Source organism: Haliotis rubra, unplaced genomic scaffold (genome assembly GCF_003918875.1).
Source record: "Haliotis rubra isolate DU_JTF1 unplaced genomic scaffold, ASM391887v1 Scf356, whole genome shotgun sequence".
Classification (NCBI taxonomy): domain Eukaryota; kingdom Metazoa; phylum Mollusca; class Gastropoda; order Lepetellida; family Haliotidae; genus Haliotis; species Haliotis rubra.
Genome location: NW_025767031.1, coordinates 332,678 through 351,254, shown reverse-complemented (window position 1 = coordinate 351,254; position 18,577 = coordinate 332,678). Strand labels below are relative to the sequence as shown.

The following is an 18,577-nucleotide window of genomic DNA, read 5'->3' as shown; positions in this document are numbered from 1 at the left end:
GTTTTTAATGTATTCCCGATAGCTCAAAAAGTGGTGTGATATCATGCGGAACCAACTCATCCTTTGGGACCGATTGAGTGAACACCTTTTTCCGAAGCTGAAGAAGGATTTTTGCTGAATCGGCCACAAACCATCACCTGAACCCTCTTTGCTGCATTCATTTATTTTAATCTGTAAATGAAGATAATAAATTTGTATTCTGCCTTTGTACCAAGTTCACAAGAATAATCATGACAGCATCTGAAAAGCATATTCAAAGAATGTCATTTTTTCTCTTTACAGAAATGATCAAAAAGATCAAGTGAAATACAGGGAGTTCTTGTGTAGGTGTTGCACTGATATCAAAGCTGTCAATCTTGCAGCATATACTGGACCAAGGCAGTAAGTAGAAAGAAATATTCATCTTTTCATTGCAAAGGGCCCATTCTGTACCCAGACAAAATACGCTACTGGCTTCTTTCAGAAGGACTGAATTCATTGAAATAGTGTCAGTAGAATACATGATTTATTCCTTTGCATGACACAAATATATCTGTCAATCCTATTGCTGAACAAAATTGAAAATGGAGTTTTTTTGTGGGAAAGCAATGGCTATTATCATAAACAGCATTGATGGCCAGGGATTTATGGGAAGCGAATTCCTGTGTCCTATACTCATAAAAATTGACAATGGACACAACAAAATATATTAGCGTGTCCACAGCAGCGCAGAAAACGTTCAAATACTTTTTGTAAATATTTCGATCAAGTGACAATAAGTTGTGACTGAGTCTGCTACCAGCTGGGTTATGGTATCATTTGTAATTTATTTACTGTAACAATGTGATGATCATGATACACAATACAATAACAGTAAATGAATTACAACAATATCACAACATAATCTTAATAATAATATTTAAATGTCTGAGACCCCCATTTTGTTGTCCAGGACCCCTGAAAATTAAGAGTATGAGTCTCACGAACCCTCAAATATAGGACTCAAGGTAAATCCCTGGATGACTTAGGTAAGGGTAAATGAAACTAAAACAGTTTCAGTTACTGGACAACGAAGTGTTTGGAATCAAAACACAATGGCTTCTTCGATAGTCTGACTATTTTCAGTATTGCAGACTGAGTTTTCCAATTTTGCTCTTCCATAAACTGGAAAGAGGTTGCTTCAGTTGTGCAACATTTCCTTAGACTTTCACATCACATTGATACTGTTGCCATTCCAGAACCTGTCTACAACCAGATGCACTAGTTTGACTGAGCCCAAGCATACAAATGTTCGAAATCTATTTTGATTGAGGTGGTTGGTTGATACTTGTCAGGTTCAATTTGGTTGTCACACACTGCCTCTAAAGGCAAATGCTTTCAAGACTGCCTTTGAAAAAGCATCTGCATTGACACTCAATGTTCCAATAATAATAAGGCTTTTATTTTCTTAGTTTGATATTAGAACTAGTTTGATCAACTACAACTAAGATGCATAATTTATCAAATTGATATCCCCTGTCACAACTGTTACTGTACTGTTACATTACCTTTTTTCTTCAGTTACAATGTCAATAACAATCAAGGTTTATGCCTTTTCCCAGATAGCATTCTGCCGTTGGGCAAGCGTTGACGTAAAACATCTTTTTGACCATCGGGATGAGGTTGGGTAAATGTTGGCTAAACATCGTTGGTTCAATGTTGACCCAACATTGGCAAAGAAACGTTGGATCAACGGCTGTTGCATTCCTCAATACCTCCACAGTAGCCTGAAATGTTTGTACAAATCCAGCAATCACATAGCAAGCAATGCATTCTTCCAGTTGAATGCACTCTATGATCTATCCATGAAATAGCAACTCAATTAAATGCAATCAATCTGTCTTGGCTGGATGAAGAAAAACTATGATGTTCCTGAATACAATTAGATAATATATTATTCAATGCTGCAATTATCAATCAGAACAGCTCTATATGTAGGTTTCTAAAGTCTATAATCATTTCCTTTGTTTTCTTCGTATACTTCTGAATAAAAAATAAGGGAACTGATGAAATGACAGTGAATGTGTAATTGCTCTAAATGTCCACAAAATCAATTTCAGACGTGAAGTTCAATATCTAGTGTGTCCACCATGTTGTGTGACACATTCACAACACCTTGATGGCAACTGTTGATAAACCTCTGGATGGTTGCCCGTGGTTATTGCCCACCATTCTGCCTAAAGAGCTACCCCAAGCTGGGCCAGGTTGATGGGTGTGGGGTCCTGGTGTACACCCTTCAGCCGAGAACGTCCCACAGATGCTCAATTGTGGGCATGTCTTGGAACCAGTCCAATGTCTGTATACCCTCTCATTTGAGATAAGCAGTGATGAGCTGGGCAAGATGTGGTCTGGCATTATCATCTTGGAATTCAAAATTCCTGCCAATAATTTTAGCTAGTGGAGCAAAATTTCATCAACAAATCGCTGACCAGTCAAGTGTCCATTAACGATGACCAGATCCAATTGCCTGTCATGTGTAATACCACCCCTCACCATGACACTATCGCCCCCTTACCGATCATGGTCAATAATTGCCGCTCTGCCATACCGCTCACTGCTACGGCACCAACAACGTTTCCTGCCATCAATGAATCGGAGGCAAACCTTGACTCGTCCGAGAACATAATGTAACACCAATGGTGATGCTGCCTAGCCCACACTAATCTTTGGTGCCTATGGTGAGCTGTGAGGGTGACACGTGCACCCTTCACAGGCCGCCTTGCTTTCAGACAGGCTTGATAGAGTCGGTTGTTACTAGTTGAGACTGAAATTTGTTGTCCGGTTATTGTACGGAATTCCCTATTGATAGCAGGTGCTGATTTGAACCTATTGCGTAGGGCCATTAATGTAATGAGACAATCCTGGCATTGATTTGGGCATTCCACGCCCAGGTCTCATTGCCACCCCACCCGTTTGACGGTACTTGTCCCACAGGCATGAAATTACACTTTTTGATTCACCCAACATTCGGGCAACTTAACACAGTGGTGTTCCCCCCTCTATCATTCCCCGCAATTCTTCATTTTGTCTGTTCATTGAAATACTGCCTCGGAGGCATTTTTCAGCATGTGTTACCTCAGTTGCATTAGTGATTGTGAGTTCTCCAATAGGTGGACACAGTTTAGCTTCTGCGTGCACGTGCATCAATACGTGTTGTTCATGCATGTGGAACTTCATTGTGATTGGATGTTGCATTCACCTGCAATGTCACGATATTGCACACGTCCATCTCAACGTTAGCTGCATTCAAATTCTTAGTTCCCTTAGAGAGAAATATGAGGATTAACATGTATGCAAACTGTAGTGGATCAAGGTCATCTTTAACATCACACAGGAGAATAATGTGGAATAATTTTAGAGTTATATGATTTTTCAAATATTTACTGAAAACATACAAGAGTTTGAGCAGCATTCCTTCAGTACTTTATATCAGATATGTTGTTTGGTCCCACTGACCTCTGGGTGTTTATCTGTTAAATATACATCTCACCTCGTCTGTAGTTATTGTAAGCTAATCTTTGTTGTCCACAGTGATCGAGTTAGTGATGTCCTCCATTTTGATGTGTAGTTGGTATCACTGAATCTGGTGTAAAAGGAGTTGAGATCTTCTGCATGTGATGCTTCGTCAGTAACATTGAATGTTTGGTGACGTGTAGTGCCTCCAATCATAGTTTGTATTCCTTGCCAGGCTCTGCGCGTGTCGCCTTGTTGAAGGTCATTATCTTGTTGTATTATTGAGTATGTTTTTAACTAAATCACTGGTAGATCGCAGGGAAACGTGTTCACAGCTGATTGTCTATTTCTGGCTCTGTATATGACTCAAATACACACGGTAATCTTAATCCCTGCATATCATACAATGCCTATCAAAAACAAATTAGAAATGAAAAGGTACATAATCTTGTCTAGTGATGTTTTCATTGCAAATTTTGATATCTTCACTGACAAAGTCGTTTTTTCTTGTTCGTTCACGCAAAGTGATGCGATGTCGTTTACTTACCACCAGAAAAAAAGTTTAATGGAAGTGTAACCTGTAGATACAGACTGCTTATTTTGGTCAGTAAGTAGTGTCTAAATGGGTACAAGTATTCTCGGAACCCACTGAAGTTAAATTAAGGTATATGTCAACATTATGTAATTATGTTTCATATCTTTCCATCTTTGCAAAATTATGGAGTTTCATATCTTAGTATTAAGTACAAAAGCAGGAAATCTACCTGATAAAAGTATGAAGCTGTGCACTGATTTCAACATTTCCATATTCGTTTTTAAGTTTGAGCTGGAATTACTGCACAGAACAGATTTTATATCAATACCTTTGACAAAGTAATACAAATCTTGTCTGATCAAGTCATAATCGGAGCAGACAAAGAAATAATGTAGATTGTCTTCAGTGTGGTAGCCACAGTTACACATTGGACTCTCAATTACAGTACAACAAGAAATTATTGAGAATTTAAGATTGTAATTTTAAAAACAATTTTCACTCATTACTCACGTATTAAATGTGAATATTAGCAGAACATAACTCCAGATTCAAAGACAGGTGAACAGTTAGTATTTTGTCAAGTCACCATGGGCAGCAATGCAGGCAGCAATGCAGGCTTCAATGCGGCAGGGCATACTACTGATCAAAGAAGTTAGAAAGTCGTGGTCCATGCTGCCCCAATATCGGACCACCTCTTCTTTCATTTCAGCAATATTTGTCAGATTTTTCTTATTGACACTTTCCTTCATAAGTCCACAAACATTTTCTATTGGATTTAGGTCAGGGCTATAGCTTGGCCAATCTAATAATGTCATATTTTGGGTCCGAAACCAGGCCTGTGAATACTTTGAAAGATGTTTTGGGTCGTTGTCCTGCTGGAAAATCAAAAAAAATCCATAGAACACGTGAGCAGATGAAAGTAAATGTCCCTCGAGAATATCTGTACCGCTCACTGTTCATATTCCCTTCAAATACACAGAGGGGCGTTGCCCCTAACACAGATATGCCACCTCACAGGTTAAATTTCGGACTGTACTTTGGGCGCTGATACAAAGGTTTTTCAGTTTGTTTCCCCATTTCAGTGTATTAGGAAACAGCCACACATAACTTTCATCTGAGAAAATCACATTAAGTAAGGGTAAGGGGACTGCTTACGACGCGCAGAAACAGTTCGTTGCCAACGTTGAGGATGCTATCGCCGCCTCGGTCGACCTGCCGAGTGCCATCCAACGCTACCAAAACGTATTGGAATACGCCCAGTCAAAAGTCGACTACGTGTTCGACGTGGGATTGTACATGGCTCCTAGCGATACGCAACTGAGAGTCAAAAAAGTGGTGGGCTACAACAACAAAATAGTCAAAGCCACGGCCGACCAGAAGTTGGGTGTCAATGCAGGCATCAACGTGAGTCACGTCCCACATCCCACGGGTGAAACGGGTATAGTGGTGTCACCCCCGAAGCCCAGGGTTCAACCCACACCACCACAGCCCCTGCCACCACACCGGGTGGTTGAAAATCAACAGCATATCAGCCGTAAAACAGGGCTGGTGGTCGGGGGGATCGCGGTCGGTTTGGGTGTCATTTGGTTAAAAATTCCTTAGCCGCTACGTACACCAACCCAGCCACGGTGACGATGGCTGCCCACAGGTTTTGTCCGAGCCACGTGGCAGTTTTAGCCAGCGCACTCAGCAACCACGAGACGATGCTACCCAGGATGCCGGGCAGGGCTTCGGCGGCCTTACCCGCGAGTTTAGCCAGGGCTTGGCCGAGTGATTTCAGATGTTTTTTTACCCAGTCTCTGACATCGCCTGATGGGCTTGGTGTTGGAGTTGGGGGTGTGGGTTACCCCCACTCAGCGATACGACCAGGGTTGATATGATGAAGCTAGTGCTGTAAGAACGCTGGCAATGGTGATCCCTTGCTCTCAGAAGAGGATTCGGATCCTTGTCAGCCAACGTTGTGTCCTCATTCAGGACTCGATCGATGGTTTCCCTCACGCGGTTGATCTGAGATCGAAGCTGTTCCCGGTTCGAGGAAGCGGATTCCAATCGAGTCCGCCTCTCGTCTTGCAAGTCACGCAACCGTTTTTCGATGATGGTTTTCAGAGACTCGTCGTCTTGTACCTGACTGAGTTTTACTTTCTTGCGAGCGATGTGCTCGTCAAGTTCGTTCAGTTTCCCCATGTTGTTCACGAGTTCTCCGTGTACATGTTTCAAGGCTTCGTCTAGGCCGTACAGTTCCATCAGGGGAAATTCAAAACCAGGCAAGGGTTTGTCATGGTACGTGGCCAATATTTTTTCGATACTGTCTGATGTTTCTTTAGCACGTTGGGGCATATCACCTTCACCGCTGAGTTCGGCCCTGATGTTTTGCAGATCTTCGATGACCTTCAGGGAAAGCTTAGGCCGTGCGCCACCGTAATCTGTGAAGCCTAGTTCATCACGGATCAGTTGCCTACCACCAGGGCGATTGGTGAGTGTTGACAAAGCATACGGTCCTTTCACGTCTTTTTTCATGATGTCGACCCCGGTGAGCCCTCAATCGCAGCGTGCCCTTCTTATCGAGGGTAAACTTGGTATAGTCTCGTACCAACGGCTTGATGTTGTCTCTCTTCTCAAATGCGTTGTAATAATCGTCGACGGTCGACTGTACAAGTTCAGCGCCCAAGGGGTTGCCCGTGAATGAAGTTTCCTCCTCCCCGAACGTCTGGGTACTATCATTCCCCATATCATCCATCTGGATGTCCTCATGACCACTTTCAGCCATTAATTATATTAAACTTTATATTTTATGTATATAACAATGTACGGTAGGAAACTAGATCCTTTCCGAAGATCAAGAGAGCCTCTAGGCGTCAGAGCCGTGCGCCAGTCGGTGACCATCACCAACAATCCCAGCAAGATAGACCAGAACCAAACGCTGCTGGTTAGATTCCCCAACCTTGGCGAGAATGACCTCATCATATCAGGCACGGTTCGACTGACGTTCAACCTCACGTTGACCTCCGCCAACGACAAACGCGAGCTCGTGCGGAACGTAGGTCGAGCCATCATCAAGAAAACCACCATCAAGATCAGCGGCAAAGAGGCGCTGAGCATTGACGACAGCAACGTGTTTCACTGCTACGGTTACCTCTGGAAAAGCGAGGGAGAACGCGTCAATGATGTGTACCAAGGTATCAGCAAATCGACTCGGCTGCGCGTGGGGTACGGCTTCACCGCAGACCAGCTAGACAAGATCTCAGCGGGTGAAAAGGCCATCGCCCAAGCATACGGGAGCCAGTTCTGCGTGCCGCTCGACTTCGAGTTGCTCACGGGACACGCGCCGTTTTACCAGGCTGCATTGGGGGATTGGTTGGAATACGAGCTCACGTTTAACGACTACAGCAAAGTCGTGCGTACGCCGAACGGTGATGAGGCGAGTTACGCCATCCACAACATCTCTCTGGAGTTCGACATTGTCACTAGCCCAGAGCTGGCCAGGCAGGTTCGAAACCAGTACTCGGGGAAGGTTGCCATCCTGTACGACCGGGTCCTGCGGCATAGAACGATAGTACGGGATAAGAGCGCTCCGAAGGGACAGCGAGAAGTTTTTCAACCCCGAGATTGAAAAGGTGGAAGTGACCATCGAGGGCGCGCCCAACCAGCTGTTCAGCCATGGTATGAGGGCATACCAGCAGTGGGATGAGATAAAAAAGCTACCGGCTATCAAACAACACCCACACATAACCAAAGACCTGGACCTATCCTCCGTGCAGATCGGGGAATACCTGACCACCAAGTACGCGCTATGGTTGGACATGCGATCCACGGACGATGATCAATTGCACGGCAGCGGTCGCCGCATTGACAATGGCAGCGAGGGGATAACCGTCCAGATTAGAAGAAGGCTCAACCCGCGGGCAAGTTGAAATTATATCTGTACGTGATTATGGACGCGCAACTTAATATAGACAATGGGAGATTCGTGCAAGCCATCTATTGATCTACCCCGCGACCCGCACTGCGCCATAGTGTGCGGGCAGACGGGCTGTGGGAAGACCGTTGTCGTGCTGGATATGCTGGAGGGGTACTACCGGGATGTGTTTGATAACATCGTTATTATGTGCCCTACTTTGCACATGAATAGAACGTACACGGAAAGACCTTGGGTGATGACGGACCCGGACGTACACAGAGTCGACCCAGGAACACGTCTGCAGGACTGGTTGAAGGCTTATCACGGAAATTTAAAGGGGAGTCGACACTGTTCATCCTGGACGACTGCAGCGCTAACAAGGAGATAACAAAAAAGAGAGACATGCTATCGTACCTGGCCTTCTCCGGCCGGCACGCAAAGCACAGCGTCTGGGTGCTAACGCAAAAGTTCAACTCGGTGTTGAAAGACCCCAGGGAGCAGACGCGATGGGTAGCCTTATTCCACTGCAAGGACAGGGATTCGTTCGAGGAGTGCTTGAGACAGAATGATGTGATGAGACAACTAGAACGGGAACAGGTGAAGAGGCAGCTAGCCGAGACGAAGCATGCTAAGCTCAGGCTCAAGACTGACCAACCCGTGGACTTTAGGGTGTTTTAGCTTAGCAATGCTAAGCAATGCTGAGCAAATGCCAAGCAATGCCAAGCAAATGCTTAGCAATGGTAAGCAAAGCTTAGCTCTTAGCAAGTAAAAGTTACTATTCTATATGGCTTGTGAAGTGCTCATCTTGTGCAATTTAACCTTCATCTCGCTGTGTTTCGCCTGTATCAGTTATTATATCATTAGAGTTAAGAATCGCTTGTTACATTATAGGATGGAGTGCAACGAACTGCTCGAACAACTGTTGGTGGAGGGGGATAAGCGAGTGATGCCTGATGACGACAAGCGAGAGAAACTAAAGGCGCTGGCGGTCGGTGGCCAAACAATACTTTGGGGACTATGCTCCAGATAAAATCCAGAAACTACCCGCCGATGAGGTCGATAAGCTGTACGCGAGATATGAGTCCCGGCTCGGGGCCAAGATGATGAAGACTATAAAATCGACCATGGCGCAGATCTACACTGGTTTGGCATCGTATGTCCTCCCCATTCCCCCGGGAGGACCTCGAGAAGGACCCCTTTATCGAACACTGCCTGCTGTACCATAAATATGGCATGTTCTTAGCCCCGGTGACAGCGGCGATCATCACGGCGAAGCATTGTCAATTTAAAGAGGGGAATAATAATCATAATAGTATACAAGATGGATGCTGCCCAGCCAGTTACGATAGAGGGAACCCCGACACAGGAGGCCCCAGTACAAGTCACCAAGCAGAAGAACCCGAAAAGAGTCGCCGCCGGTAGAAAAGGTGGTCTAGCAAAGCAACATAAGAGTAACTATATATGGATTGTAGGTGCAACTGCTGCGGTTGCCGCGGTTTTCATGCTTTATAATAGACCACAAGCACCAACCCCACCCCCAGCCCTAGCTCGAGTAGAGGTAAACCCCCATATTATGTTGTAATTAAATATATATTTCTATATCATATACATCATGTCTGAGGGGAAAACGTTCGTTAACGAAGCATACCACGCCACCGTGGTCGCCGTCCTAGCCGTAGGGTACGCTCGGTTGACCAAGATAGTCCTCAATCAACCGGCTATCAAGCTCGACTTCGACCTGCAGGATATGGGCATGCTCATCATGAATTTGGGTATGGCGATGGCCACCAAGGATATCCTCGTGAAGCAAGGGATCATACCGGGGAATATTTTGAAGTAAATATAGGTATATATAGGATGGCTACAATCGCTATGATGGTCAGCGGGGCTTTAGTCAATGCCCTGGCATGTTCCGGGAGTAATTACCTGTTCTCGAAATTACTGGAGTCGAATGCGGCCGAGGTAGAAGCGGAACGAAAACAGCACAACATTGCCGTGGAGAAACTGCAAGCCGCGCAAGCTGAGTACGCGAAGAAACGTATGCAGAGGCTTGATTACATTAACGAACGACTCCAGCGTGAGAACCATGCCGTTAAAACGTTCCATGACGTCGACGACGCAGCTGAGAGAATACTACCTACTAACCGGCAAACAGCTCGAACCACTCCATGAGCCCACACTTGCTAAGTACTACACACCATCCCCGGGGCAAAAGGACCGAGAACTGACCTTCGTCGTGCTGGGTCTAGCAGCGACTGCGTTGATCGTAAAGCAATTAAACTAGGTCCCCATATGAGTATACCAAAGATGAGACCTGCCCCGTACCGATGCCAGTACATACTTATGGGGAAGACGGAGACCTGTGGTAGGAGATGTAGGACTGAGGGGTACTGCTGTTTTCATAGGAGGTGTTTCGCGAACTACACGTGTTCCGTGTGCGGTATTGGAGTGAAATGTCACTACTGTTTATGTAAAGCCCACGGGGCAAACGTAGTCAGGCACCAGCTTATCTACGAGAAGAAAAAGGACTACATAAACGAATGTAGGCGCCTCCTTAGTATGGAGACCTAATTAGAAATTGTGTACACCTAGGTATAATGATACAAACTACTGTAACCCCGAAAGGTTACCTGAAAAGCTGGCGGATGAACAAAGCCGAAATCACGCCATCGCTGGTATACTCAAAGAGGAACTGAATAGCCTGGGGCGCTTCAAATTTCAGTTCACATTGGAAATGACATGGGCTAAGGATGGCGTCAGGTATACTTTCCCCATCACAGGTGGGCGAAAAATCGCGACTCAACCTGAGCTAGATAAGTACCTCAACACAATACGAAGTATACTACCCCAGGGGTACGTGACCAAAATGGTCTACCTAAGTATAGCTGATTATGACGCTAAAGTGGACCTACTGGCGCCAGCCCTCCACCTGCTCACAGCAAAGTTCCATTAAGGTTGGAGGAGTTACCTCCCTTGTTGGTGGCCCAATTAGAGATTGTATACACCTGGGTATAACAATGCCTACTGTCCGAGAGCTCAAGCAGATTGCGAGAGAACGAGGTGTAGTGGGTTACTCCCGAATGAGGAGACCCCAACTGTTTAGATTACTCGACATACAACCCCCTCCCATGGTGAAACAACTCAAATGCCAAGCCAGAGAGCTGGGGTTGACTGGTTATTCCCGTATGAGGAAAGCCGAGCTAGTCGCACTGTTGCACGACCCCATACAACCTCCCCACACTGTGAAACAACTCAAACGGGAAGCCCGAGAGCTGGGGTTAGTAGGTTATTCCCGTATGAGGAAGCCCGAGCTCATCGAACTGTTGCATCAGCACAGAGTCATTGATCTAGAGTTCGTGCGCACTGAACGCGCTGTTGGTAACTATCTGAGAGGCTGGCGCATGCATGTGGATAAGAACATAGACATCGGTGCCGTCTAGCCTCTGATCGCTGACAAAGTTAATGAGGAACTGAACGATTTGGGAAGTCTAAAGTTTCAAATCACAATGAAGATGTCTCTCGATAAACAGCAGAATGGTGCCATTGAGTACGTTCAGCCTTACTTCCGGGGTAAACAAGAAGTCGTGACTCATGCAGAGACAATAGATGAGTCCATCGATGTCAGTTTTCAGCATATACGAGAATACCTGGAACGCTACACGCACAGGGGGTCTGGGTGGGCCGTGGACAAAATCGATAAGGTCTATCTAGACATAGCTAACTACGTACCATTCAGGGGGGGATCGTACCACGACTTACCCCCCTACTACAAGAAAAAACAGGCCATGGTCAACATCAAAAACCGAGGGGACCATTGCATGAGGTTAGCGATCAGGTCAGCTTTGTTTCCAGCTGACGTTAATTCAAACAGGCCTTCTAGCTATCCCCAAGATGATGGGCTCAACTGGGCTGGTATAGATGAACCCCCCCCCATATCCCAGGTCACCAAATTCGAGAAACAGAATGATATAGCCATCAACCTCTTTGGGCACGAAGGCAACAAAACGATCGTGCACAGGATCAGCCCAATGGAGGGTCGCCGCGTGATCAATATATTCATGATCCAGCGAGGTGATAAGTATCACTACGCGTGGATAAAACACTTCAGCAGGCTGTTGCACGACCAATCGAAATACGACGGGAAAAAACACTTTTGTGAACGATGCCTACACGGCTTCACGCGAGTTGGTTTATTAGAATCCCACCGGGAGGATTGCCAAGGCGTGGGGCGGACGGCCATACGAATCTACATGCCCAAAGAAGGCGACAATGTCCTAAAATTCGACAACCACAAGAATCAGATGCCAGTGCCTTATGTCATCTACGCCGACTTCGAAGCCTTGATCAAAAGCGTTGACATCGGGCCGACCCCCAACACGCACAAAATGCAGGAACACGAGGCCTGTGGGTTCGGATACGTGGTCGTCCAATGTGATGGGGAAACGAAAGCTCCTGTAGTGTACAGGGGTCCCGACACGGCTGAAAAGTTTCTAAAGTGCTTGCAATGGGAAGAGAAAGCCATCGGGAAGAAATTGTACAATGTCGTTCCCATGCGTATGACCCAAGACGACCGGCGAGCCCACGGCTGCAGCACTCACTGTCATGTGTGCGATGGCCCGCTGAACGGCGATTCAGTGAGAGATCACTGCCATGTCACCGGTGAGTACAGAGGCGCCGCTCACAGCGCGTGCAACTTCAAGCTCAGAATCAACCCCAAAACGATCAACATGCCTGTGGTCTTCCACAACTTGAGAGGGTACGACTCTCACTTGATCATGCAGGCCATCGCGAGGGTCGACGGCAACCTGACGTGCATCCCCAACAACATGGAGAGATACATCTCCTTCTCCCTGAACGGCCTTAGGTTCATCGATTCAGTTCAGTTCCTGCTGTCGTCTCTTGACAGTTTGGTCAAGGCCAACGATACCTTCCCCATCACTGATCGATACACCGACACCGAGATTCGGCCCCTGCTGATGAGGAAGGGTCTTTACCCCAACAAGTACATGGATGGCTGGGCCAAGTTCGCCGAGACCCGACTACCCCCCATCGACCGGTTTTACAGCAACCTGACCGACTCGACAATCACCCAAGACGATTACTCGCACGCGATTAACGTATGGAATAAACTGGACTGCATGAATCTGGGCGATTACCACGACCTGTACTTGAGAACGGACGTGCTCCTGCTGGCTGACGTGTTCGAGACGTTTAGGAGGACGTTGTTTCAAGCAGTATCAACCCGACCCCGCATGGTACTACACCAGCCCCGGTCTCTCTTGGGATGCCTTGCTGAAGAAAACCGGAGTTAAGCTGGAATTGCTCACCGATTACGACATGCACCTATTCATCGAGAAAGGATTGCGAGGCGGGATCTCCATGGCTGCCAAACGCTATGCGAAAGCCAACAATGAGTACGTGAAGGGCTACGACTCTAGCAAGCCCACCACCCACATCCTCTACCTCGACGCCAACAACCTGTACGGCTGGGCCATGAGCCAGTATCTACCCACCGGGGAATTCGAGTGGGTGCCTGAGGTAGATGTCATGAGCATACCGCCGGATTCGGAGAAGGGTTACATACTCGAGGTGGACTTGGAGTATCCAACAGCATTACACAAGTCACACAACAGCTACCCCCTGGCTCCAGACGGTAGACCCGGACTGGATGTCTGACTACCAATGGAACCTGCTGGGTGGACGGGTGGCCAACGTCGAAAAACTCGTACCCAACTTGATGACCCAAACCAAGTACATCGTTCACTACCGCAACCTACAGCTGTACCTGTCGCTGGGTATGAGGCTGACTAAAATTCATAGGGTGCTCAAGTTCAACCGAAGCCCCTGGATGGAGCCTTACATCAGAATGAACATGGACCTGCGAAAGCTGGCCACCAGTGACTTTGAGAAGAACCTCTACAAGCTCATGAACAACTCAGTGTTCGGTAAGACGATGGAGAATTTATGAAAATGCGTGACCGTGAAGCTGGTTTGGTCGAAATAGGAAGACAAGCTCAGGAAACTGATAGCCAGCCCGACATTCAACCGGAGCAAGATATTCACCAAATTCAACCGGCCCGTCTACGTTGGGATGAGCATCCTCGACCTCTCCAAGCACCTGATGTAAGACTTTTACTACAACGAGCTCAAGAAGCAGTATGGCGACAGGTGCGAAGTGCTGTACACGGACACGGACTCCCTGCTGATGGGGATTCGAACTGAAGACGCGTACGAGGACATGGCAAAACACATCCATTTATACGACACCAGTGACTACCCCAAGGACCATGCCATGCACAGCACGGTTAACAAAAAGGTCCTCGGTAAGATGAAGGACGAGTGTGCCGGCACGACAATCGCTGAGTACATAGGCTTGAGGCCTAAGATGTACTCTATCCTGAAGGCCGACAACGGTGAGATCCGAAAGGCGAAGGGTGTCAAGAAGTACGTGGTGAAACAACACATCAAACATGCCAGATTCAAGGAAGCCCTGTTCAAGACCCGCACCTTCAGGCATCAGATGAACACGCTGAGAAGCGATGGACACAAGATATACGGACTGACGATAAACAAGATGTCCCTATCACCGATGGACATGAAGCGTTGGATAGCCATCGAAAGGATCAACACGTACGCGTACGGGCATGAGAAAATTGAACCAAGAACATAGGTGTATATATACGATGTCACGGACCCAAAGAAAGTTTGAGGCTATTTACTACCGCCCACGTGGGTACAAGCTTGCCAAAATGGCGAGAGTACCCCCGATTGAAGCCAAAGCATGGCTTGAAAAACAATCCCTGTGGCAGATCTATTTACCGGCACCACGATACGTGCCTCGAAGAAAGTTCGGCATTGCCGTACCCAATAGCATCCACCAGGCCGACCTCCTGTTCCTACCCCACGACAGGAGGTACAAGTATGCCCTAACCGTCGTTGACGTTGCCAGCCGCTACAAGGAAGCCGAGCCCTTAACCACGAAAGATGCGGCCCAAGTAGCCTGCGGATTCGAGCGCATATACAAACGCAGTCCGCTGACATGGCCCACAGAGCTGCAAGTCGACCCCGGGCGGGAGTTCATGGGTGCAGGGTCACAACTGCTAGCCCAGCACGACGTCCAAGTCAGGCGTGGCGCGGCCGGGGCTCATCGCAGCCAAGCCATAGTCGAGAGATTCAATCGAACTTTGGCCGAGCGCTTAATCGGACACCAGTATGCGAGAGACGGAATGGGTAGCGCGGCTACCTCAGGTGGTGTCGGCTATCAACCACAAAACCACCCGTCTCATCGGCAAGAAACCAGCAGACGCTATCAAACTGAAATCAGTGATAGCCGAACCGGCTGCACCATTGCGTGGGAAGGAGAAACAGATACCTGATAGGGCCCTCGTGAGGTACCTCTACCAGCCGGGGGGGAACACGAAGGGGACACGCGGAAATGAGCCACTGATCCGACATGGTCAGTCAAAACTTACAACATAGATAAAGTGGACATCAAAGCCGACGAGCCAAACTTGTACTACTTGTAGGATGGGCCAGAGAGAGGTTTTGTCAGAGAGGAATTATTGATCATACCATACGGCACAATGTTACCCCCCAAGCAAAATATTTAACACTTACCTTGTCGAGTGATCCCAATAGTATCCTGTAACCAGCTCATTCACATTAAACTGTTTCCTCGAGGTCAACACGACATAGAGCTATCATAGTGTCACGTGATCAGGAAAGTGTTGGTTCGCGGTCATAGTGACCAGGAAGTTAACTAGGGGTTTAAACCTGGTATATACAATAGCGGAGAGAGATAAGGGCCTCTCTAAATCATCCATACTGAGGATCACTGAAAATGTTGTCTCCTAGCAAGTAAACAAAGGGAGATAACTCTTCACAAACTAACGAAAAAAGGATTAACGGAGTTAAGCACTTGATAGCTGGTCAAGGTTGTTTATACTAGAAATGCAATTAAACATATTCCTAAAATTCTCAATAATTTCTGGTCATACTATATATACAGTGGACTCTGTATAATCCGACACACAGGAAAAAATGTATCTATTAAATTTGTTGGCGTTCAGAGCGCTGCAACCAAGTCAGAGGTGGGAGTGAATGATTTGACAGAATCATAAATCCTAGTTAAGATCGAAGTAATTTGTTTTAGTAACATTGTCCTTTTTTAATCTCTTTTTGAATTTGCCAAGGGATGGATCGCTTGTACTTTCTGATGGTAGAGTATTCCAAATATCGACTGTGTCAGGAAGGAATGATTTAGCATAGTTACTAGTTTTACAATTAATACTGTGGAAGTTTAGATGGTTTCTTATATTATACGTGGTTGAATCATATACTTTATTTGTTAAGAGAAATGATAAGTAAGGAGGCACTAGATTGTTTTCCCTTTCATAGAACATACATAGCTTTTGAGAATGTCTCCTTTTATCCAAGGAGGTAAGATTTGTTTCATGTTTATCTTGATTGGTGCCATGGACAGCTCCACATATAGTTCTGACTGCATCATGGTATAACTTTTCAAGAATAAGTTTTTGTTCATTTGTACAATTGTCTCAAATATGGCTGGCATAATAAAAAATATGCAGTATTAATGATTTGTACATAGTTTCCAGAGTATTTCTATTGAGGCGGTACTTATCATAGGGCCAGATTTCTTTGAAATAGTTTCAATATGACCATGCCAGAGGCCATCTTTTTGAAATGTTACTCCTAGGTGTTTATGGGCTGGCATCTTGGTGATGAAAAAGTTATTCATCAGCAATTCTGGCTTAGTGCTTTTAGTTACTTTTGGGAAATTGTATAGATACGGTTTTACTTGGATTGAAATCAACTTGCCATTCCTCTGCCCAGTTAGATATTTTCGGTAAATCCTCATTTATACAAGCCGCAGCTATTTTTTGGTCATGGACTACAACATAAAGCGATGAGTCTTATGTAACTATTAATGTCATCAACAATCATTTATGTAAAGTATAAATGATAGCGGTACGAGAACTGATCCTTTAGGAACACCTGCTAGAACTGATCTAAGGCCGGATTTATAGCCATTTATTACAACGCGTTGACGTCGATTTTTAAACCATAGTAAAAAGTTGCCGTTTAAACCATATGATTCAAGTTTATGAAGTATAACTTTGTGACACACCTTGCCGAAAGCCTTAATCATGTCACAGAAAACAGCCCTTACTTCCTTTCCGTTATCTATTTCTCTGGTGATGAAATCTTACAGATCTATATATATGTACGTTAGTTGATTTGTAGTTGAATCACCTGACATGAAACCAGATTGGAAGTTCATTACTGGTCAATGCTACAGGTCTATAGTTACTGCATTCGTTTATGCTAACCTTTATATAAATTGGTACGACAGAACTTCTTTCCAGATTGCTGGGAAAATTGAGTGTTCTACAGATGCATTGAATAGTCTGGACTATGGAGCCGATATAATTGACGTACTTAATTTCAATAGTCTATTGCCTATACCATCATGTCCACTAGCTTTAGTTACATCGACGGATTGAAGAATACCATGAACATTGTTGATTTTTGTGGTCATTGATAAGAAATTATCAGTTTTCTTTGAAAAAATTGGCAGGTTTTTGGACCATAACTTGGTTTGAAAAATATTCTTTCATTACTTCAGACATATCCTCCATACTTTCATAGATGACATCATTATAATTTGTTGGTGGGAATTGGCTGATGTTACTTGAGCCCTTTAAGTAATTCTTTACTAGACGCCACCAGACCTTTTTCCCATGTGATTCATTGATAGTGCGATCAATGTTCAAAATATGATTTTTCTTAGAGGCTCTTACAGATGATGGGGCGGTGGGGTAGCCTAGTGGTCAAAGCGTTGGCTCGTCACGTCGAAGACCTGAGTTCGAATCCCTACATGGGTACAATGTGTGAAGCCCGTTTCTGGTGTCCCCTGCCGTGATGTTGCTGGAATATTGCTAACAGCGGCGTGAAACCAAACTCAGTCAGTCAGTCCTAGTATGGTGATCTACCTTCAGTTGTTGACGATAGATAGCCCGAGTTTTATATTGTATTGTCTTGTCTTCTTTAATTAAAATGTTTTAGTTTTAGATGCTAGTTTTATGTTCATATCTGTGATACTCAAGTATTTTTACTGTCCATCATTGACAGGTTTTTCTCTTCAAAATGTTTTCATTTTTTATTGTATAAATTGTTTTCGTCACGATATGGCTGAGATATTGCCGATGTGACGTTAAATATTAACGCACACTCTCTCACTCACTTACAGATGATACTACACTACTTCTAGCTTGATGGAATTTTGCCCAGTCAGAAGAATTGAGATTCTGTATTTTAGCAATTTTGTGCAGCCGGCTATGTTTCCTAATCATTCAACAAATTTCACTAGTAATCCATGGTGGATCACCTGGACTGATTGTTACGGTTTTCTTTGTGATCTGATCATTACAAACATCAATAAAAGGTTCGGTAAACGATTTGGCTGCATTGTCTGTTTGGGATAAGATATTTTCCCAATCTACATTGGATAAGCAATCAACGAATAAATTGTTGTTCATTTGGTTATAACTGTATACTTTTCCTTTAAAGTTTATATCGTTAGAGAGTAGTTCCTTTAATAGTACATATGTAGGACAGTGATCACTGCAAACAGGATCTAAAATGCCGGATTT

At 45.3% G+C, this 18,577-nt stretch overlaps 1 protein-coding gene and 1 long non-coding RNA gene across 3 annotated transcripts in view; one reads left to right on the top strand and one right to left on the bottom strand.

Moving 5' to 3' along the window:
• Positions 1–18,577, top strand: part of LOC124285238 — a 290,116-nt gene that overhangs the window by 21,126 nt on the left and 250,413 nt on the right. For both annotated transcript variants that reach the window (XM_046721444.1, XM_046721443.1), the window contains exon 6: positions 283–381. In XM_046721444.1, the coding sequence (XP_046577400.1) occupies positions 283–381 (99 nt within the window). The remainder of the gene's footprint in view (positions 1–282; positions 382–18,577) is intronic.
• The window catches only part of LOC124285240, a 48,709-nt gene continuing 33,634 nt past the window's right edge, over positions 3,503–18,577 (bottom strand). Inside the window, exon 3 of the long non-coding RNA XR_006900765.1 lies at positions 3,503–3,601. This is a non-coding gene — a long non-coding RNA (uncharacterized LOC124285240). The remainder of the gene's footprint in view (positions 3,602–18,577) is intronic.